The 24756-nt window shown below is 40.4% G+C and overlaps 1 protein-coding gene across 29 annotated transcripts in view; it reads left to right on the forward strand.

Annotated features, from left to right (window-relative positions):
- Nucleotides 1–24756, forward strand: part of clasp2 (cytoplasmic linker associated protein 2) — a 320784-nt gene that overhangs the window by 107149 nt on the left and 188879 nt on the right. For all 29 annotated transcript variants that reach the window (XM_043688884.1, XM_043688883.1, XM_043688861.1 and 26 more), the window contains one exon: nt 12399–12469. In XM_043688884.1, coding sequence (XP_043544819.1) covers nt 12399–12469 — 71 coding nt within the window. The remainder of the gene's footprint in view (nt 1–12398; nt 12470–24756) is intronic.

Raw genomic sequence — 24756 nt, forward strand, 5'->3', positions numbered from 1 at the left:
ACATTTGGTCTCTGAAATTATGCCAAAACTATAAATTTTGAAAAGAAAATCACTTGAATGTAGAAGTGTGGTAGAGGGAATATTTGATCACACACTTTCACACCATTCTTCAATTTGGGGATCATTTTAGGTTAATGTATGTAGGCTGGAAGGTTATGCATTATCTGCTTAGAATTTAGATGTACACTTATTTGGCTTTAGAAACAAAGTAAGAGTGCATTTAACATGATTTTCTCAATTGCATCAAAAATAAGACATAGGCTATTTTGGCCCCTCAAACCTGCTCTACCATTCAGTAAGAACATGGCTGTAAGTCCAGTTTCCTGCCACCTCTCATAATCTGTGACTCTATTGCATTAAACATGTCATCTTAGCCTTGAATATATTCAATGAGACTGTTTTTAAAGTTCTCTGGGGTGGAAAACTCCAAAACTTACTGACTGTGCAAGAAGAAATTCCTCCTCAGCATTGTCTTAAAAGTGAGATCCCTCATTTTGGAGATTCTGCCTCTAGGTCAGAGTTCTCCTATGAGCAGCTATACTGTCAAATCCTTCAGGATTGATTGATAAGTTGATTTCATTGTCACGTATACTCAAGTACAAAAGTACAGCAGTACAGTATGTAATGTCTTCATTCAAGATGCTTTCTTAGGTACAAGTACCTACATACAGAATCTTAAGAACAAAGTTAAAAGTTAAACATTGCAGTAATAATAGTATAGCGTAAAACAAACAAAAAAAGTTAAACGTTACACATTGCAAACCTTCTTAGTTTTAAGTAGAAAATAAATAAAGCTAAAAGTTATTATGTTGTAATAAGATTATCTCTTAATCATCAAAACTCTAATGAGTATAGGTACATTCTGCTCATTTTATCTCTAAAGGAAACCCATTCATATCAGAAATCAACTTGTGAATCTTTTTTGGAGTTGTTGCCAAAACAAATATATCCCCCCTTAAGCATGGAGAGTCAAACAGATGCACTACTCTTGGTGTGGTCTCAATTGTGTTCTTTATTGTTGTGGCAAGATTTCGCTAATTTTATTACCCTTCCAAAAAAGCTTGCAATATCACTTGCTGGACCTGCACGCTTAGCATTTTGTAATTTGTATGCAAGGAGACTGAGATGCTCCTGTACAACAGAATTCCGCAGTCTCTTTCTCCTTAAATGTAATTTTCTATTTTTTTCCACCAATGTACGCAATCTCACTATATCGCATTCCATCAGACAGATTTTCACACAACTTATCGACATCACTTTATAGACCTTTTGCATCCACCTCACAACTACTTTTCTGACCTACGTGTGTATTAGAAAATCTGGGTGCAACCTACCTGGTCGCTTTGTCCAAAGCCTTAACATACACTGTAAATAATTGAGGTCCCAACTTTCATCTGTGTGGTGCTCCACTGGTTACAGATTGTCAACCTGAAAATCACACTTTTATTCTCACTGTTTCCTATTAGGCAGTCGTAGATGCCTCAAAGCACATTATGGCTAACCAAGTACTATTTTCGATGGTGATCACACTTTTAATATAGGAACAAGGTAACAAATGTGTGCACAGTAGTTTCGCAGAAAATGTGGTCATGTATAGAGAATTTGTTTTGTAATGTTGATTGAGGGGTATATGCTGAGCCAAGAAATTAGGGATAATGCCTCTATTCTTTAAAATAGTGCCATGGGATCCTAACAACTAGCAGGGCAGATGGAACTTCAGCCGAACAACTCATACAAAAAACTGAACCTACAACTGTACAGCATTCCTCAGTATTGCACTGGAGTGTCAGCTTTTTTTTTTCTCTGGTATTAAATAGGATTTGAACTCTCAAACTTATCGGAAGTGAGAGCTTTATTTGTTAGGAATAATGCCTAACTTCAAGTTTAATTTATAATTTGCATTTTTTGTCTAAAGAAAGGGCAGATGTTTTAGTTTACAGAGTTTTGGTGTGCTTTGCGCTAGGAGGTCTGGAGATCTATTTGTGTATACAAGTGTTTTTAATGAGGTTTTATAACCCCCAAAGAGAATTGGTTGATGCATTTAAAAATCAAAGCTTGGAGGAAACTGCACTGTTGCCTAATGTCGGAAGTCCAGGGACACACAAAGAGATAGAAAAATACATGTCAGAGTATGGCTGTGCCAGAGAGTAGAGAGAGGATTCTCTTATGTTTGGTCAGAAGTTAAAGTGATTGTGAATTCAGTTTGTAGTTTGTTTTCACATGTTTCTGGGGGAGATGTCAGCTGAGGAAGGGCATCTGGCAAATGCCTAAGAATTTGGTGGAAGGAAACCTGTTGCAGCTATGCTAGCCTGAGCAAGAAATCTTAGTGTGGAGATGATGGTGACTCTCATTGGAATTTGATGTTTGTAAGGATATTACAGTACACAATTATCCGAAACCCTTGGGACCTGCTGGTTTTCGGAATTCAGAATTTTTTGGATTTCGGAATAAGTAACAGTGTAACGGTGAAATTTTTAAAAATCTTAGCGAACAGCAGACATACCTGTGAGTACTACAGGCACGGAGACAGAATTGAAACCTGCCAGTGCTGGGTCACGCCCCCATGTCGCATCTGAGTGATGTGGGTCAAGTGGGTGTGGAATTGAATTAACTGTTTGCATGCCAACCAACCTTTTTAATGAGAAAAAAAACTTCACGAAGAAATCTTAAGATTTCAGAGCTTTTCGGATAAAGGATTGTCTGCCTGTACTAGAATTAAAGGACGAGTGAGAGTTTTGATGGTATTTACATTGAAAGTTTTCTGTTTTTTTAAACGAGTGTAATATGTTTCAATTTTTTTTTGATTAATAAGAAGTTTATTCTGTGTGTTAAAGAGTACACATGTTGCTTGTATGAACATATTTGGTAACTGACCTCCGTGGTTTAACAATCAACTTTAGGATTTATCAAGCCAGATTTCAGACTGGGATCTGACTGGTCTAGTATTACCGTCAATTGGCATTGTAATACCATCCAGCTATGTTATTAGTGTAATATTAATTGGTTTGTTCAAGTGAGATTGTGATCTACAAGTAACTAAAATAGAATATAGTGAAAGCACGCAGACGCAGATGGCATCTCTGGAGATTTTCTTTAATCAGAAGAAGTGATGTCCATTTTGTTTTTGTTTTGTCCCCTGATTTTACTGAAGCTTCGGTAGGAGCTTCACCAAGAATAAATAATTGAAACCAAATTATTTGTCACTTACCTTCTGTTCACCTACATTGCAGCTGCTGCAAATTGAGGTACTCCAAAGGATTAAGAAAATAATAACATTAAATGGAGTTTACTGAATCGGTTGTTTCTACCCTACACCAATTACATTGAGTTTATTTCAAAATTTCTAGGCCAGCATTTATTGCCAATGCTTATTTATTGCCCCCTCAGCTCAACTGAGTTCTGAGGAAGGGTCACTCAACCGGAAATGGTAATTTTGATTGCTGTCTGCAGATGCTGCCAGACCTGCTGAGCTTTTCCAGCAATTTCTGTTTTTGTAGGTAAATTAACATGATCACTGGGATTTGGTTTCATAGCTGTCTTTCCATTTCTTTTTTCCATCAGTTAGAATAGAACCTTGTTTTTGGTTACCATTTTTTTTTCTTTCCGATCGCTATCATGTTTGCAAATTAACTAATTGACTTGCACTATTCTGCTTTGAATATATGTTGGCAAAGTTGATGCTGCTCTGCCTTAGTTTGCTATGTTCTTTTAAATCTTCATCCTGAGCGATTCTAGCATGATACAGGGAATTACTCTGTGTTGCTATATTTTTACCATATACCTATAATCCTTGCCTGCATTACATTTAATTTGTCATTGTTACCTGTTAGTTCCTAACAGTCTCTTGTAATTTTTGTTACTCCATTATTCATGTAAAGTCAAACCAGCAATGGTTCTAGCATTGAACCCAGAGCTGTCTAACTCCGTTTTGCATTTCTCAATCTAAATTCCAAAAGGCACCCAGTTCACAAAATTTCAGGCAGTCTCTTGTCCATCACCAGGGGTAATTCTGAAATCTTCTGCATTTATAGCTATTCTTAAGCCATGCTTCACCTTTCCTCTTGCAAACAATTTGTCCATGAGTGTTGATTCTGCCAAATTTAGTGGATCCCACAGGACCAAACAAGGGCTGAAGGTGCTGGGAAAATGAGACCTCCATCCAATTCTCTCACCATTGGAAAATTGTTCTAATTTAGTGTGGGTTGATAACTGCCTGACATAGGAATTCCCACACACTGATGTTGGGCTCCATTTAAACTTATAAATGAGCCACTTCAAGCCAAATATCTGAATGTTTACTGGAATTTAGTGGTGGCTTATGGTTTTAACAAGACTCGAAAGATTCCCCCTTAATTCTGGAGGCTGCTTTGTTAACTTAATAAATCTTGTTGCAGCTTATGGTCACTTATTTGCTGACATATGTAAGGTATGACTTGACCTTTTGTTTGTTTATGGAGTATGGGTATTACTGATGCAACCAGCGCTTATTTCACATGCTTAATTGCCCAGAGAGCAGAAGAGTCATTGGCCTAGGCATCTGGATTACTAGCCCACTAAGCCCCTCTCATCGGTGACCTGCTATTTGTGACTTTCATCCTACCCAGCTTTTCCCAACGATCCAGCATCTTTTTTCTGGATAGGCCGTACAGCATTATTGGCCACAGCCACAAAATGTTTTGGTTCTGCCAGAAATGAAATCTGCTCACCACTGGGGAAAGAGTTGGTCTTGGAATTGTTAATATTGACTACAGGCACGATGAGGTTTCAGACATCAGGTGAAACCTTGGGTACCATCCACCAGCTCTTCTCAACAGATGAATCAGTACTACTTCCATGTTGAACACCAAGTGGAAGAAGCAATGAGAGTAGTGAGAGCATAGAATGGGCAGGGTATCTCAAAGACCATCAACAAGTCCAATCTTAGCAGTGAACCTTGTGTGGTGTGGCACTACCATTGTGCTAAATGGGATAACTTTGGATCAAATCCAGCAACTCTCAACTTGGCAGTCTTGCACCACTGTGAGGCCATCAATAGCAGCAGAATTGTGTTTGACCACAATTTGTAACCTTGTATCCTAGCATGTCCCTCTCTCCACTATTGTCACTAGGTTAAGAATTGACAGGCCCAACCCAATGATTCTTCTGCTCTCTGGGCAAACGTCAAATCGTACCTTCCAGAAAATGTCCCAGATACCACCGTCACATCCCTGGGTATGTCCTGTTCCATTGGTGGGAAAGATCCTGCCAGAGATGGTGGTACAGAGTTATACAGTTGTGGGGGAGTTAACATGCAAGACCTTAAAACTGACTCTGGACCACATGACATCTCGTGGTATCTTGTCAAACGAGGAACCCTCCAATTGATTACCACATATTGTTCTCCACCCCAGCTGATGATTTAATACATTCTTATGTTTCACCACTTGGAAGATGCAATGAAGATAGCAAGAGTGCAGGATGATCTCTTGGTGGGAGATTTTAATGTCCATCAACACCATTACTGACTGAATTGGCTGAGTCCTAAATAATCTTAGTAATGGACTGGGTTGATGGCAGGTGGTGAGGGAAGTAACAAAAGGAAAAAACTTACTTAACTTTGTCCTTACCAGTCCACTTGCCGCAGATGCATCTGTCCGTGGACATCTCAATAGCAGTATTCACACCATAGGACCACGTCTTCACTGTGACTACATTCATAGTGAGGATTCTCTCCGTCATGTTGTGTGGCATAACCACCATACTAAATGTGATAGATTTCAAACAAAAGATGCCATGGGCCACCAACAGCAACAGAATTGTATTCGAGTAATACTATTGCATTTCCTCATGTTCCCATTGCCATCAATCTTCGTTCAATGAACAGTGTAGAAAACAATACCAAGATACCTAAAAATGAGGTGTCACTCTGGTGAAGCTTCAACACAGGGATAACCTGCCTGGCAAGCAGCTGAGGCAGCATAGAATAAACAGAGTGAAGTGATCCCAAAACTTACACAACTGATCTAAGCTCTGCAGTCCTGCTGTGAATGCTGGTGGACAATTAAACAACTCACTGAAAGAGAATGCTGCATAATATCCTCATCTTCCATGGTGGTGGAATCTAGCACATGTGTGCAAAAGACAAGGCTGAACTGTTTTCATCCATGTATAGCCAGAAATGGTGAGTGGACACTCCAGCTCAGCATCTTCCTCAGGTCCCCAGCATCGGAGGTGCCAGTATTTAGCCAATTCAATTCACTCCATGTTATATCAAGAAACAACTGAAGTCCCTGAATATTGCAAAATCTATGTGCCTTTACAACATTCTGGCAATTGAATTGAGAAATTGTACTCTAGATCTAGCGGCATCTGTAGTCAAATTGTTTCTGTGCACCTACACACCGGCATCTGCCCAATGTTAGTTGTTGAAATAATTCATTTCACTGGAATAGCTATAAATATTAATACTTGGGCTAGTTAAGCCAATATACTATTGTCAACATTGCCCACACTTTTAAATGAAGTAAACTCCAAACTAATTTGAAATATGTTTACGTCAGGCTATTTTTACAAGCTTCCCAACCACATGCCTTCTTTTTTGACAGCTAGAACTTTTAATTTCTTGATGAACTATGAATTAGATTTTTTAGATTCCCTGCAGTGTGGAAACAGGCCCTTTGGCCCAACAAGTCCACACTGACCCTCCGAAGAGTAACCCACCCAGACCCATTTCCCTCTGACTAATGCACCTAACACTATGGGCAATTTAGCATGGCTAATTCACCTGACCCGCACATCTTTGGACTGGGATATGCAAATGTAAAGTTGCCGTCATCTTGCCAGACCACGGGGCTGCTGTCTTATTAAAGAGGGACAACTAATGGTGGTTTAACCCAAGTGTAAAGATTGAGAAGGGGAAACCTTCATTGGTGACCTTAGCTGGTATAGGCATTGAACGCATGTTACTGTCACTCCATGTCGCAAACCAGCCGTTCAACCAACTGCACTAACCAAGCTCCCCAATTGAGCTAACTGTCCCTGAAGACCAATTGTACCTTTCCACCATAGACTTTATAAAAGTAGTACCTCACATTTAGCCTTTTTGTGAATTGCAATGAAGTTGCTGCCTTGACAACATTTTTTTAATGTAACAAATCAACCATTCTTACCAGAAGTTGAAGAATGCCGACAATGTTGTTTAATACTTCCAGGTGGTTAGTTTTTTAAAAAGTTTTTTTTAGATTTTTCTTAATTTTCCACTTCATGTCATCTTCTTCCTTCTCTCTTGATCAAATTTATTTTTCTCTTAATTTATTTCTCTTTTGCTACTTGACTTGAAATTACATTCACCCGTCCTGAATTTACCCGATTCCTAGTCCATCTTTTGTTTATTTCACAACCTTTAAATCTCAATTAAGGAAGTACAGTTTGTCTCAATAAGATTTCACTACTCTAATGACACTGCTGCATCACAATAAGTTCAAATTTCCAGTAATTGTGCACAAATATTTTAAAACCTAAATGTGCCATTACAGGCGGAAGGCTGTACCATTTATGATCAAACACAGCCAGATGTAACAAGTGCATGATCCATATCAGTCTCCCATGGAGTCTCTCATTATCATAGATTCTTGAATTCAGCTAATTTGATTCACTCCACATAATATCAAGAAACAGATGGGTGAACATGGACAGAGTAAAGGCTGTTGCCCTCTTGATCGAAAGTCCAATTTGATGTAAACTGTGACTGAGTGAATAGCAGTCTCATCTTTGAATCAGAAAATTCTATGTTCAAGTCCCAACCCAAGTTGTGCTTTTAAGTCATTTGTTGGACGTACAGTTTCAGATGGGATGTTAAACTAGAACCTTCTTTGTAAATGACACTATTTCTCAATCAGCATCACAGAAACAGGTTATTTAAGCATTATGGTGTTGTTGCTTATTGTATCTGGAGTGGCTGTTACATCTTCTATATTGCAACAGTGATAGCACTTCAAAAGGATGTTACTGACTGGAAAGTAATTTGGGACATCCTGAAGTCATGATAATTGCTGTAGCAATGCAAGTCTTTTTCTTTATTTGATCTCACCAAAAGCATTCACTCCCTCCATTATCAATGCATTTTGCTTGCAGTTTCTGTCATCTACAAAATACACTTCAGAAGTTTGCCAAGTCTTCAGCATTATTAAAACCATTGATCTCTGCTGCCAAGAGGTACAAGTGTAATAAATGCTCAATTGCATGCTATGTTCTATGTCCAATTCTGCATTTGAGAGCTGATGCTTGCCAGAGAATACCTTGGATTTTCTCCTTCTCTGCTAGCACTACTTTGCAGAGGTGTAGAAGAAACTCATGACGTTCTGACATAGAATTACACTGTATTTAAAGCACTAGAACAATTCCAGTCCCAGAATGTCCAATTTAATGTTTCTGCTCCATTTGAGCTTTCTTCATCTTACTTTATCTCATCCTAACAAAGCATTTGACTCTTCTTCTTTCCTCCTTCCTGCATTTAAAGTCCCCCTTCCAATTCATCTCCACTGTTTACCGCAGTCATTTTATAAGATGGCAGGTTCCACCTCTACACTACTCTCTGAGGAATTTTCTTCTGAATTCTATGTTGGCATTGCTACCACATTAGTTTTAAGACTCATAGCTTTGTGCTGCCCCTCAAGCGGAAACTTATGTGTATCCACCCTGTGGAATCCCCTTCATTTCAAAAATTAAATATTTCTGTCACACCTCAAGGGAAATCAAGCTCGTCAAGTGGGAAGGGAGCTTTGGTATTATTTTCCAATCATTATGTTGTTGTTCCAGAATTACACTGACTAAGGCACCACATTGTGTCTCTTAGTTCAATTACTTCTCTCCGTCTTTTGTTATTATTTACAACAAGAATATGCTCATTGGAAACACAATATTAGCTTTTTAATCCTTCTCACTGTTTGAGAGTAAGAAAAGGTTCATTGAAACTGACAGAATTTTGATTCAGTACAGTCCAGATCAAACAATGGTTAGTTTTTATTTTGCAAACACACAATTAACAAACTTCATATTTAATCAGCACTTTATTCTTGTATGTCTAGGGAATTCACACAAGTTTATCTTTGGCCTAGATGTCAGAATGATGTAGGTGGCAGAAGATCATTTTGGTGCAGGTGAATTCAGAAACGAAATTGGATGAAATTGGTGCAGATGGATATTTCAGCATAAAATTATTATTACTTGTTAATTGCACTAATTTCTTCAGAAAAAATAAAGTCGCAAACCTGTCTTAATTATTGTGCAACTTCTCAGAAATCTCCTGTCCATTTGATTTTTTTCTGCATGGCACATAACTGAATAAATCTCCTATTATTGGGCAGATGCCAGTGTTATAATCAATCCAGACAACTTAAGGTGAGGCTGGTTTCTGCACTTCTACTGATTGGATGCTGCTACGGAGAGTCATCTATCAGCATGTAGGGTTTTAGAACAGAAGGAGAAATCTTTGCCAGGAGGACAGTTCCTTCTTTAAATGGTGCAATTACATTTTTTGCATTTGAACCAGAATTGCCAGAACAGGTTGAAGATTAATGTAACTTTGAATACCTGTGATAGCACAGTACTACTATAATACTGAATTAAAAATGGAAACAATGACGGATGCTGGAAATTAGAAATAAAAACTGTTGATTTATGTTGTGAATGGCTGAGATCCGTCAATAACTGGCTATAAAGCAAAGTCAAATAAAATCGTTGACAATTATGTCACCTGCCCCCACAGTCACATGCACACCTGTACCTTCAGTCACCGCTGCAGATGTCAGATTGGCCTGCTTGAAAATGAACCCATGGAAAGTGACACCAGATGGAATTCCCACCAGAACCTCTGCAGACCAGCTGGCGGGAGTATTTGCAGACATCCTTAACCTCTTCTTGCTATTATGTGAGTTTCCTTCCTGCTTCAAGAAGTCTATTGCCAAATAAAAATCAGTGCTTTAATGACTACCACCCGTCAGCTCTGACATCCATCATTTTGAAGTGCTTCAAGACGTTAGTAATGACACATATCTACTCCAGCCTATCAGATTACCTCAATTCACCACAGTTTGTCTACCGTCACGATAGGTCCATGGCAGATATACTCATCTCTGGAACATCTGGATAATAAGGACACCTACGTCGGACTCCTGTTTATTGACTTCAGCTCCGCCTTCAGCACCATAATTCCAACCAAACTCTGAGACCTAGGACTCTCGTCCCCCCTCTGGAATTGGATTCTTTATTTCCTGACCTACAGACTGCAATCAGTAAGGATAGATGACAACACCTCCACAATAATCCTCAATACTGATGCCCTACAAGGCTGCATTCACAGCCCATTACTGTCCTCCTTATACAGTCACAACTGTGTGGCTACAGTCAGTACTAACTCCATTTACAAGTTTGCTGGGTCAGATCTCAAACAGTGACGAAACAGAGTACAGGAAAGAGACAGTTTAGTGGCATGGTGTAAAGACAACAATCTCTCCCTCAATATCAGTAAAACAAAGGAGCTGGTCATCAACTTCAAGAAGCGGAGTGGAGGACATGCCTCTGTCTTTCAATAGTGCTGAGGTGGAGGCAGTCAAGAGTGTCAAGTTCTTGGGAGTAAATATTGCCAATGATCCATTTTGGTCCATCCAAGTTGATGCTACGGTCAAGAAAACACACCAATCCTCTACATTCTCAGAATGCTAAGTAAATTCAGCATGTCCACAATAACTCTTATCAATTTTTACAGATGCACCATATACAGCATCCTGTCCTGATGCATCACAGCTTGGTATGGCAACTGCTGTGTCCAAGACTGCAAGAAGTTACAGAGAATTGTGAATGCCAAGTCCATTTCGAAAACCAGTCTCCCTTCCATTAACTCTGTCTGCTTCCTGCTGCCTCAGGAAGCAGCCAACACAATCAAAGACCCCTCCCACCCCTGTTGTACTCTCTTCTGGCCTCTTCAGTCAGGCAGAAGATGCAAAGCTTCTTCCTTGCTGTTAGCAGACTTATGAATGGATCTCTCATATGTTAAAGTTGATCTTTTTCTGCACCTTCTCTGTAGTTGTAGCACTCCTTTTCATTTGTTTCTATTTCGAATGTACTTATATAAGGTATGATTTGTTTGGATAGCGTGCAAAACCATACTTTTCATTGTATCTTGGTAAATGTGACAGTACATCAAATCAATCAAAATCAAATCAAACTAGTCACTGAATGCCACAGGAAAGATCTGTTTATTCCTACTCTGTTTCCTGTCAGGCAACCAATTCTCTCCCCTTTTCAGTACACTACCCCCAATCCCATGTGCTTTAGTATCCTTAAAACAAAAGAAAACATACCCAACATGGCTGTTTTTCTGCTTTAGGCCCAAGAATTATATCTGTCTCCTTGAAATTATTCAATGTTTTGGCTTCAACCACCTTTTGTGGCAAAGGTTTCCACAGGCTGTCACTCTCTAGGTGAAGAACCTTCTCATCTCAGTTAACTGTTTCAGTCATGCATTTTTTTTGAAACTGAAATCCAGTCTTCTTCTCTTAAGGATATAACCAATCCTGTTCAGACAGTAGCATCGGCATAAAACAGGGTTCCGTTGATACAATCTTCGACACAGAAGTGTTCTTCTTTTCATGACTTTCTCAACTCTGAGATTGACCCGTCTGTTGATGTTCCTGTTCTTGAAAGTTTGTCACATGGCTTAAATATGTTTAAACTTCTGTTGGTACTGCTTTCTTGCCAAATATCACTGGCTCATATAGATTAATATTTCTTCTTATTTAAAATAATAGTTGATCCCCTTATAAATGGTACAAGCTCTTAAAAGTAATTTTCAATATTTTTTACAGGTTCCCCAAAACTTCCAAGTAATTGCCAATTTTCTTTCATGTTGCTGCTTACAGTTCTAAGGTCATTTCAACTTAACACTGCATCTAAATTTGGGTGCAAATGCTGTCTACGTCAAATTTGCTTACAATTAATATATGGATTGTGAACTAAACTGAATGAAATCCATTTTCCAAATGGATCAATAAGAAGGAATGAATTTTTTATTGTACTTAGGCAAAGTAATAGACTTAGTTGCAATATTTCAGAAATTAACATGTTAGATTTAGCTAGCTTTGTTATTGCAGGTTCAGTTATGTTTCATGCTTTCACATTTAATACAGAATGAATTTTGCAAGGAAGATTTACATGAGAAGTAATGTTTGCACATGCATTGTACATAACTAGGTCACTTGTCATATTAAAAGAAATTGTTCAGTTGTGAAGCAGCGGCTACCTATATTCATTACACCCTGCAGATGGTTTTGCTACATGAAATTATATTACTTAATGAAAAATTGTTTCCTCTGTGACATTTGTTGTTCTGAAATAAAGGAAATTACTTTTTCCTGTTTCAGGGCCATCAAAAGATGGAGCATTGGATGAAGATGATTTCACGCGGGCGTTTAACGATGTGCCTACTGTACAGGTGTGTATGAAATGAAGTTTTATGGCCTTGGACTTGCCAGTTGAGCCAAATTAAGTGGTAACCACTGTCACATTTGACAATCTAAAATCTGTCTGGTCAAGCAAATGACCTTTTGTTTTGTTGATGATAATTACGTTCTTGTTGAGGATACAGCTGCCAAAAGTTGAAATAAATTTTAGGGCTATTATTCAATATTTACTATTTTTCCATTACATAGGGGTGGCAAGAAACAATGTTTTGTTGGTGATTGAATGTAGTTTGTGAAAGTTCTGCTTATCATGCAAGTTTTTGGTTGTGACGGACTTAAATGAATAAACATATTCACTGAACTTTGTCTTAACTGTCCAAACTTTCTTCATACAGCAAAATGCTGATGGTACTCTAGCATTTATAATAACATGATGGTAATGATAGAGAGGGACATTCTGGGCCATGAGGTTGCAGATTGATGGCCCATACCACCTCATGGGTGCTCTGTTTTGAGTTGCTAGATTTGTTATAGAGTCATAGTCATACAGCATGAAAATGGGCCCTTCAATTCAACCAGTCCATGCCGACCATGTTCCCAAACTTAAACTAGTCCCAGCTGACTGAGCTAGAAGCATATCCTATCAAACCTTTCCTATTCATGAACACATCCAAATGTCTTTTAAATGTTGTAACTGTACCTGCATTCACCACATCCTCTGGCAGTTTATTCCATACATGACCCACTCTCTGTGGAAAGAAGTTGCCTTACATGTCCTTTTTGAATGTTTCTCCTCTCACTTTTAGCCCCCTGGTTTTGACATCTGCCACCCTAGGGAAAAGATTCTTGACATTTACCTTGTCTAAGCCCCTCCTAGTTTTATAAACCCCAGTAAAGTACCCCCTTAGTCTCTTCCACTCCAGTGGAAAAATGTCTCAGCTTTTCCAGTCTGTTTTTATATCTTAAACCCTCCATTCCTAGCAATATCCTGGTAAATCGTATCTGAACCCTCTCCAGTTTAATAATATCTTTCCTATAACAGGGCAATAAGAACTGCACATAGTACTCCAGAAGAGGCCTTACTAATATCCTGTACAACCTCAACATGACATTCCCAACTCCTATACTCCGAGCAATGAAGGCAAATGCCTTCTTAACCTTCCTGGTTAATGACGCAATTTCAAGAATGATGTACCTGAAACCCTAGGTCTCTCTTTGACCGCACTACCCAAGGTCCTATCATTAATTATGTAAATCCTGTCCTTGTTTGTATTACTAAAATGGAATACCTCACATTTATCCAAATTAAACTGCATCTGTCACTTCTCAGCCCCCTAACCCAATTGACCAAGATTTCTTTATAATCTTAGATAACATTCTTCACTGTCACTATGCCACCAATTTTGGTGTCATCTGCAAACTTATTGACCATGCCTCTGATGTGTTCATCCAAATCACTTATCTAAATGACAAACAAAAGTGGATCCAACATCGGTCCCTGCGGAAAGCCACTGGTCACATCTATCCATTTTAGCACAGTGATAGTGTCATACATATGATGTAAGGTATTTGCAATGTGAAGATGGGACTTTGTCTCAACAGAGATTGTGCAGTAGTCATTTTTGCCAAAACTGTTATGGTCAAATGCATCCAAGACAGACAGATTAGTGAAGATGAGGCTAAATATGTTTTTCCCTGTTGTTATTTCCTTCATCACCTGTTGCAGCCCAGAATGGGAACCTGTTTCCTTTAGGACTTGACCAGCTTGGTCTGCGGTGTCCTGCCAAGCCACTCCTGATGGTGGACATTCAAATATCCCACCCAGACTACTATCTGTGTCCTTGCACCTTCATACATCTTTCAAGTGCTAGTCAACATGAAGAAATATTGATTCATCAGCCTGGCTGGGGGATTGTAGTACATGGTACTCACCAGGATGTTTCCTTGCCCACATTTGACCAGATGTTATGAGACATCATGGACTCTGACATCAATGTTAAGGATTCCTGGGGCACCTCTCTGACTCTATGCCACTGTGTAATCACGATTGAGATGATGATGTTGTCTGGTACATTGTATGAAAGGGGTAATTCTGAGACTATGACTGTGTCCGGGTCTTGCTTTTCTTTTGGCACTAGTCCCCAGATATCAATAAGGAAGACATTTCAGTGTTGACCATGTTTTCCATTATCGCACTGAATGGTTTGTCATTTCAGAAGGAAATTAAGAATTAACTCCATTGTTTGGGTATAGAGTCATGTGTAGACAACTTGCAGCATCCCATCTAGAACCATTTAGAATCTAGATTGATTGTAGCAGTATCACAGAGCATGGAGGAGTCCAACATCAACTTGGCACAAGATTTTGTGCAAAACTTTCCATCAATCATTCCAATGTGGAACTGATAAAGACAGCAGCCTTCCTTCTGGAAAAGATATTAGTGAATCAAACTTATTTTTACTGCAATGGATGTTTAAGTCAAGGTGTTCATTGAATTCAAAACCAAATTCGAGGCTTGGTCTTTGGATTACTGGTCCAATGACAGTACCACAACACCATCATCTCCCCCATTGATTTAAGATACAATTAGCCATCAGCTAAAATACTACTCAGGGAGGAAAGTGGTGGAGAAAATTTACACACCATATGGGTTTTTTTCCCATATTGTTGACAATTCCAAGAATTTAAGCAGTACATGACAATATGCAGTAATACCTGGACAACATTCAGGCTTGTGCTGAAGGGTGTCAAGTAATGTTTGCACTAGAGAATGACCATCTCTAACAAGATAAAATCCAGCTACTTCACCCTAACATTCAGTCACTTTGCCATCAACATTGTGATTATTATTGACTGGATACTGATCTGAATCAACCGTTTAAATACTATGGCTGGAAGAACAGATAAGAAGCTGGGACTTTTTTAAAAAAAAACTTATTCAGGGGATGTGGGCTTTGCTGGCTGAGTCAGCATTTATTGTCCATCCCTAATTGTGATTGAGGTAGTGATAGTGAGCTGCCTTCCTGAATTGAAGTAACCCATTTGGTGTAAGTATACCAAAAATGCTGTTAGGAAGGGAATTCCATAGTTTTGACCCAGCAACAGTGAAGGAACTGTGATATATTTTCAAGTCAAGCTGGGGAGTTCTCAGAGAGGAGTGGCGATGGTCCCGTATATCTCCTACCTTTGTTCTTATAGGTGGTGGTGATGATGATGATGGAAGGTGCCTTCTTTGAAACTTTGGTGAATTTCTGCAGTGCATCTTATAGATGACACACACTGTGTAGGTGGTAGAGGGAGTACATGTGCATGTTGTTACGACATGGGGTAAATCCCCAGCGAATTTAAACCCGATACAGAAAGGATTCACCCCGTGCTGTAATCTGAAAATTTAAGATGCAAAGAACTATCCCTAAAGTCACTATTTAAACTAAACATTTACAACTGTAGTTTTTAAAAGATTTAACAGAGAATAATTAACAACTATTCACAACTCATTTATCTAAACCTATCTTTTACTTTCCCTTATATAATACTGTACGATAAACCCCTGATTAAGAATTACAGAAAAATTCAAATTTCAAAACCAGCCAGCTTGTTGAATCTTCTATTTGTGTCTTCCTCTGTACTACTTTCTTCTTATTAAGGTTTTCTGTTTCACAGGACATTGATAGATAAAGGTACCTTTAAGAGAGCTATTCTCCATGTAGTCTGCATATATTGGTGACTTGGCAGTTCTTCCATCAACTGTTCACTTTTTCCCAGTCTTATACCCTAATGCATCAGAATGTTTCATTGGTTTTTAATATTGTCAACATCCTAAATTCAAACTTGATTGGAGGTTGGTATTTTGGGGTATAATTTAAACTGATTGGCTGAATTCGAATTTGTTTTTATTTGTCTCATAGCAAATCAGCCAGTGCTAGCTGCTGGACCAAATATTACATTGTAAATTCTCCAGCACTCTCTGTGCTTGCTAAGTCCTTCACTCTCTTAAAGATACAGTACATTTCTACACCTTCATAACAGTTGCTTGTCCTGAATGCTGTCAAACATCTTAATGAAGCTGTAAGAAAGTGTGGTATATTCCATCACACTCCTGATTTGTATTTTATAGATGGTAACAAGCCTTGGTGTGTTATGCAGTGAGTCACTCACTGTAGGATCCCTAGCCTCTGACATGCTCTTGCTGCCACCATATTTATGTGGCTGCTCCACTTTAGTTTCCAACAATAGTAAGTCCTAGGATGTTGTTAGTATGGATATTCAGCGAGGGTAATGCCATTGAATAACAACGAGTGGTGGTGATCATTGCCTGGCACTGGTACTGACCCTCAATAATAATATGGAATTAAGAGTCCAAGAATGACTATGAAACTAAAATCAATCTGCTTTACTAATATTCTTTAGGGAAAGAAACTATTGTCCTTGCCTGGTCTGGCCTGCAGATCCATAGCACATAGCTGAGCATGCTTCTCCATACAGTTAGAAATGCACATGCTAAGAATGAAGGACAAGTCTCTGTCATCCTTCCACATTCAGGTTCAGCATGTGCAGCAACTTGGTAAAGGTGGTGCGCCAGCTACATGACTATCATGTATCAGTGCTCCTCCAGTCTTTCTACCTCAGGCCCACATCTAATCCTCATCTTCTCAGTGCAATCATCAGGCCATTATTACATTGACATGACGTGTGATTTGTGTTGCTCTCACAGCACCCTTGCACAAGTAATGATTCTCTTCAGCCATTGTTTGTCTTTGTAATATTATTGCTGCTAACTTCAAAATCGGATCTGGCAGCATCTGTGGAGAGAAAGCAAAGATGGCAATCCTCAGTTTTCAAACACCAGTGGAATGTTGCAAATTGTCTTTTTTCATATAATATATTTTTATTGAGAAAAAATAGATTTTTGAAATATTACAACAAGTACAAAACAATGCAAAACAGTACAAAAATAAACCCAAATTTAAAAAAAATCCCCAACCCACCCTCCTGTACAAATGTATAAACATATATAGAAAAATATAAAATTAAAAAAAACCTAAACTAGCTATTTAACTAAATAAATAAATAACCAGCAACAAACAAATAAATAGTAATAACTTAGTCCAGCCAAACAAAACACTCGTACATTCACAGTTCCTCCTCCTTGGATATTGGACTCGTGAAACACAATCGTTATGGCTATATAAAAGCCCTTATTAGTGTGGCAGATAAATCTGCGTCCAGGTATTCCAAAAAGGGCTGCCATGTCTTGTAAAAATTCTCAGTTTTGTGGTGTACCATATTTGTGAGAAAATCCAGGGGAATATGCTCCATTACAATCTTCCGACAACCCAACAAGATATTCTTTCTTGCACAGAACGTGAGAATATTGAAAAGTTTTTTTCTTATGCACGTCTGCAGGAAATACAGTGGGTAGGCCCAAAAGGAGAGAGATAGGGTCCTTCTCCACCCATACACCCAAATTCCTCTCCATTGCGCCCGCCACAGGATTCCAATATGTTTGAAGCCGATCGCAAGACCAAAGACAATGGGTCAGAATGCCCGTGCAGACCTTGCACTTGAGACATGCTAAAGATACCCCTGATGTAAATTTTGACAAACGGTCTGGAGCCTGTGGAGAATCTTCAACTTTAAAGCATGGGTCCTATTGAAAATTGATATATTCCTTGTTTTTTTCCAAATATCCTCCCATGCCTCTGAGGAAACTTCAACACCCAACTCTCTTTCCCACATCTTGCAGAGTCGATCAGACTCATTTGAGGTGGCATCTCCCAACTGATGATATAAAGTACTGACAGAGAGTGTATTCTTAGCCCTTAGCACCCCCCTCTCTATGTCAGATTTGTAGGGATCAGTCAAAAGTGTGTTTTTTTTAAAATAAAATCCCTAACTTGAAAAAAACGAAAGAGGTCTCTATTAGGTAACTCGTACTTCCGTACTAACTGATCGAAGGACATCATTATTTCTCCCTCAGATAAATTGCCCATGCAAGACATACCCCTAGCTGCCCAACGTTTAAATCCTGAATCTGTCATACCCTGTTTAAAAACCCAGCATATCCACTAAAGGTGTAAACAAGGATGTTTTGCCAATATTGCCTTCCCTCTGCCGAATTGCCTCCATACTTTAACAGTATTGATGACTATTGGGTTATGGCAATATTCCCTAACTGTTCTCACCTTGTCCAAAAACAGCAAACTGGTAAGTGGGCACCTTGCCTGGGAGGCTTCGATATCTAGCCATATTGAAAGAGGATCCCCACAAACCCAATCACTCACGTAGGTCAAAGCAAGCTTAATTGGTCATTCTTAATGTCTGGAAGGTCTGCGCCCCCCCAATCTGTGAGGCAACTGCAGTTTGGTTAATTTACGATGCCAAATAAAGGAGCTGAACCAGCCGTTCAGTCTCCTTAGTATTTGTTTATTGAAAATCAGGGGGAGCATCCGTATAGGGTATAGCAAACGAGGAAGAATATTCACCTTAATAAGCGCTATCTGTCCCAACCAATAGATTGGAAGTGCCTCCCATCTTTGAAGATCTTGTTTAATTTTTCCAAATAATTGAATAAAATTGGCTTTAAACAGCCAATCCAGAACTGGAGTGATGAAGATGCCCAAATACACAAAATCCCCCTGTGACCACCTAAATGGGAATCTATAGTCACCCTCAAGAGCAAGCTCCTTTGTAAGACTACCCACAGGCATAGCCTCTGATTTAGCAAAATTAATCTTATACCCTGAAAAAGCGCCAAACGCGTGAATGCATTGTATCAGCCGAAGCACTGAAACTGCTGGATATGTCAAACAAATTAGGACATTGTCTGCATACAGCGACACACAAGATCTTATGTAATTTTGATCCAACTTCCGGAGCTGATATATTGGGATCCCCACGAATGGCTCTGCCAATGGTTCAATCACCAACGTAAAAAACAATGGTGAAAGGGGGCAGCCCTGCCGGCTGCCCCTAAAAATATTAAAATTGCTTGATCTTAACCCATTGGTAATGACCGCCGCGAGAGATACACCATAGAGAACCTTTACCCATCTTATGAAGACTTCGCTCAAACCAAACCGCTCTAGAATATAGAAAAGGTATGGCCACACAACCCGGTCTCTACATGTAAAGAAATCATCAATCCCTGTATTGACTGCTTTGGCATGCTTGAATTACGTTAAGCAGCCTCCTAACATTATTGGAGGATCTACGGCCCTTTATAAAGCCCGTCAGAAGGTAGCACAGTCTCCAGCCTTAACGCAAGTGCCTTAGAGAGGATTTTAAAGTCCACGTTTAAGAGTGAGTTGGGCCTGTATGAAGCACAGTCTTCTGGATTCTTCCCTTTTTTAAGTGAAATATTGGCCTCTCTCAGCGATGGTGGGAGACAATTATGACTGTATGAGTCATTAAACATATTCAGCACCGGGCCTGACAGTATACTTATAAATTCCTTATAGAATTCAATGGGAAGTCTGTCAGGACCGGGCGTCTTTCCACTCTGAAGCTGTCTCACAGCTTCCTGCACTTCTTGCTCTGATAATAGGACATTGAGAAAGGACTGTTGTTCGGGGGTCACACCCAGGAGCTTCAGATCTCTAAAAAAAAAGGATTCCATTTTGGCCTGGCCCTCCTCACGATCCTCATATTGGTATAACTTGAGTAGAATTTCTGGAACGCCACATTAATCTTTTTAGAATCACATGTTAGGTTCCCAGACCCCTCCCTAATCGCTGTAATGGTTTGTGGGAAACTCCTCTTTCTGGCAAGGTATGCTAAGTATTTGCCTGGCTTGTCAACAGCTCTTTCTTTGCCGTCTGCGTGAGCACAGAATTTAGTGCAGACCGCAGTGCTGTAATCCTCTGTAGTTTAACCAATAAGGATTTGTCAAAGTAGGCCTTCTCGGCTGCCTTCAACTGTGCTTCAAGGAGACATTGTTGCTCACCCTTCTGCCGCTTCCTACTGGTGGAATATGAAATAACTAACCCCTTAGCATAGGCTTTGGCAGTTTCCCAGAGAATGGATGAGCTATCAACTGAGCCTATGTTGATGTCTAGGAACACCCGAAATTCCCTAGAGAAATACTCCACAAACTTACTATCCATGAGGATAAAGGGATCCATTCGCCAGTACCTTGAATCCACTGTAACGTCCTTAGTCTTAACCATAAGGTACACTGGAGCATTACCAATTGTACAAGATGCCACCAGATCCAAGGTTACCATCGGGGTCAGAAAAAAATAAATCCTCGTGTGACATCTGTGCGGATTGGAGAAAAATGTGAAGTCCCTACCTTAGGGTGGAGTTGCCTCCAGACGTCCACCAACCCTAATTCCTCTCACAGATCCACTAACTGTTTAGTTTGTACAGAGGGTATTGAGGGACCTTTGGGGTAACCTGGGCAGCACGGTGGCACAGTGGTTAGCACTGCTGCCTCACAGCGCCTGAGACCTGGGTTCAATTCCCGCCTCAGGCGACTGACTGTGTGGAGTTTGCACGTTCTCCCCATGTCTGCGTGGGTTTCCTCCGGGTGCTCCAGTTTCCTCCCACAGTCCAAAGATGTGCAGGTCAGGTGAATTGGCCATGCTAAATTGCCCGTAGTGTTAGGTAAGGGGTAAATGTGGGTTGCGCTTCGGCGGGTCAGTGTGGACTTGTTGGGCCGAAAGGGCCTGTTTCCACGCTGTAATGTAATCTAATCTGTAATGTAATCTAATCTGTCTACTGTGGGATCCATGCGACAGTTAAAATCTCCCCCGATAATGATTTGCCGGGACTCGAGACTGATCACTTTAGAAAAAGCATCTCCCAAAAATTTAAGGGGATGAGCTGGGGGACTGAATCCCAAGCTCCCTCAGTCTCCTCTTGATACCGTCGTAGGATTTTCGTTTCTAGATCACCGCCGCTGAAAAGTCCTGAAAAAGCATGATCTTAGAGCCCTCGTAAATTAGGGCCTTCGAATCCTTCCCCTAGACTCTGGAAGCCTCCATGACTCTCTCCTTATCCCGGTAATGACTGAACCGCACCAGGAGAGAACGAGGACGTTGACCCAGACCTGATCTCCACGCTGCGACCCAGTGAGCCCTCTCTATCTTCAATCCTCTCATGCCAGCCTCCAAGTCAAGGAATTTCGGAAGCCAATCCTCAACAAATTCTGCAAGCCGCTCACCTTCCTTACCCTCAGGCAGACCAATGATCAAAATGTTTTTTCTCCTGCCCCTGTTTTCAAGATCATCCACTTGGTCAAGCAAAATGTGGACCTGCGTCTTCAGGGCTTGGATCTCATCCTTGGATGAATTGGCATCAACTTCCACCACTGTGACCCTGTGCTCCACCTCATCCATCCTTTTCTCCAGGTCTCCTAGCTGCTGCTCATGTTTCTGCAGCATGAGAGAAATTGGAGCCAGCTTTTCTTCAATTTGCTTCCCCAGCATCTCACGAGTCTTCAAGAGCTGGTTCACCAGATCCTGGAGTAATCAGCCCCGAGGCTGCTGCAGGCTGAACTGCTAGACCCGGCCTCAGATGCTCCTTTTCTTGGCATCTCTGGACGGCTGAAAATAAAGGTAAGTTAATTTTTAGACGTTTCTTGGGACTCCACGATCTTTCCAGAGTCCCAAGAAATCCCGATGACCTGGGTTGGGTGGGTTAAAGGACTGTTCCGCTCCTGCTGCGATGCGATGCTCTGCAGTGCGATCTTCTCAGATCGCCACCGTCTTAGAACCCCTGCAAATTATCTTTGATGAGCATGTGACCTTTAAACATAGCAAATAGCGAATGAAATTATTGCAAATTAAATGTTGCTGGAGTTTGTAAACAGCTGCTTCATCAATTTTTCCTCCACTGTCCTGATGTCCAGTAAATATGGATCCTGAGCTTTTGCCCATCAAAGTGACATTGACTCCACCAACCCGGACATTGTTCCAGCCAGTTTCTAGCACTTTGCATTTCAAGAACTGACAGAGAATGCAGCTTGCGGTGGACACAGGCAGCATCAGACCCCATCTAGTCGCTCGTACGTCCCCGAAACTTCAGTGTCCCCTTTTCCTTGCACTATCCCAACAGCCCATATGGAGACCCCGCAATATTGAACTTTGCCTAAAACTGTCCTAACTACCCCTTACTGCATCTTAATGATGTCTACTTTACACGTCTATGTGCTCCTGTGAAGGCCACACTAGTGGTCACTGCCACCCTCGACCTTTCCACAGCTTACTAACCTGTCTCATGCTGGTCTACATGGTAGTTGTTTGGAGCATGCAATGAGCTGAATCCACCAAGTAGGTACCCACACTAATTTCCATTTCAAATTTCCTTAGTGTTGAGTTTGTTTGGCACGATTGGTAATTAGATTAGATTTCCTACATGGAAACAGGCCCTTCAGCCCAACAAGTCCACACCAACCCTCCGAAGAATAACCCACCTCAACCCATTCCCCTACCCTACATTTACTCCTGATTCGCACCTAACACAATGGGCAATTCACGTAACCTGCACATCTTTGGATTGTGGGAGGAAACCAGAGCACCCAGAGGAAACCCACGCAGACACAGGGAGAATGTGCAAACTCCACACAGACAGTTGTCTGAAGTTGAAGTTGAATCCGGGTTCCTGTGAGGCAGCAGTGCCAGCCACTGAGCCATCCTGCCGCCCCCGGAGAAAGCTGGATATTAATGATGTGAGTTGAACTGTCAATAAATCATTGAACAAACTAAAATCCCTCTTAATTGGCAACTACCACTGCCTCACAAGAAACACACCTTGCTGCTCATAAGAATCATAGAAGATGAAGCAAAATGATTCTGACGTCAAGATGTGCCTCACTGGACTTGTCATCCAATTCTGCCACAAATCTTGCGTAGCCCACGTCGCTCAGACCCCCTGTAAGATTCTGCTCTTTGCTTTTAATGAGGCTTCTTTTCAAAATCTCTGTGATGGGTTCTCAAGTGAAGAAGTATTTATTAGTTTTCTTGTGGAACAAGGAAGGAAATGGTGCCCTTTAGCTTGGGAAGTGTAAAACAAATTAGCGTAGTAAATTCAACAAAAATCTGGAATTGAGAATTTAATGGTGACTGTGAATCTACTGTTGATTGTTAGAAAAACCCATCTGGCTCATGACTGCCGTTTAAGGAAGCAAACTGCCATCCTTACCTGGTTTGGCCTATATGTGACTCCAAACCCATAGCAATGTGGTTGACTCTTAACTGCCATGTGGGAAACTAGGGATAGACAAGAAATGCAGGCCTAACCAGTGATCCCCTCATGAATGAATAATCTTTAAAAATCCAGTATCTTAGTGTAGAAACCCTTGCCTTTGGTGAAGTGGTGCATATAGCATTTTTCTTAAACAAAATTGGAAGAAATTCTTAAAAGGGATTCAGCAGCAGTACTCATTGAGGGTTACAGTATGATATAAGTTCGCATTATATAGTACATACTCTGCAAAACATGTAAATGTAAAAAGACTGAATTTTTATTGCAGTTTTAATATAGATGCTGGAGAATGCAGAAATCTACTTGAAATGCATAAATAGCAGTGGTCAGCTGTCCAATTATTTCACAAAGAAAGGACCAAACTCTAAGAAACTAAAACACAGAATTGTGGGTGCTGGAAATCTGAAACACAAATGGAAATTGCTGGAGGAAATAAGCAGGTCTGGCAGCATCTGTGGAGAGAAAGCAACGTTAACATTTTGGGTCCAGTGACCCTTCTTCAGAACTGATCTTCTTATTCCATAAGCTGTAACATTTCTCATAAGTTTATAATGTGTTATTATATCAAACATCTTCTGAAAGTCCATGAACCACCACAATTACACAACTGAAGAACGGTCACTGGACTCAAAATATTCACTCTGCTCTGTTACCACATTTCCATGAACCTGATTCACCGATGTGCTATTTTTACATTTTTTGATTTCTCCTGTGACACTTCACTTGCCTCTGCTCACATCACCATATTGATTTGTCATTTCATCTTCTTTTTGGATTTCTCATCTTCTACAAACCCATCGACTCCCACAGCTACCTGCACTACACCTCCTCCCACTCTGCCTCCTGTAAACTTGCTATTCCTTATTCCCAATTCCTCCGCCTCTGCCGCAAGTGCTCCCATGAGGACCAATTCCACCACAGAATACACCAGATGGCCTCCTCCTCTAAAGACTGCAAATTCCCCCCTCACATGGTTGACGATGCCCTCTCGAGCATCTCATCCACGTCACATACCTCCACCCTCGAACCCCGCCCCCTCCAACCGCAACAAGGACAGAACGCCCCTGGTGCTCACCTTTCACCCTACCAACCTTCGCATAAACCAAATCAT

Source organism: Chiloscyllium plagiosum, chromosome 4 (genome assembly GCF_004010195.1).
Source record: "Chiloscyllium plagiosum isolate BGI_BamShark_2017 chromosome 4, ASM401019v2, whole genome shotgun sequence".
NCBI lineage: Eukaryota > Metazoa > Chordata > Chondrichthyes > Orectolobiformes > Hemiscylliidae > Chiloscyllium > Chiloscyllium plagiosum.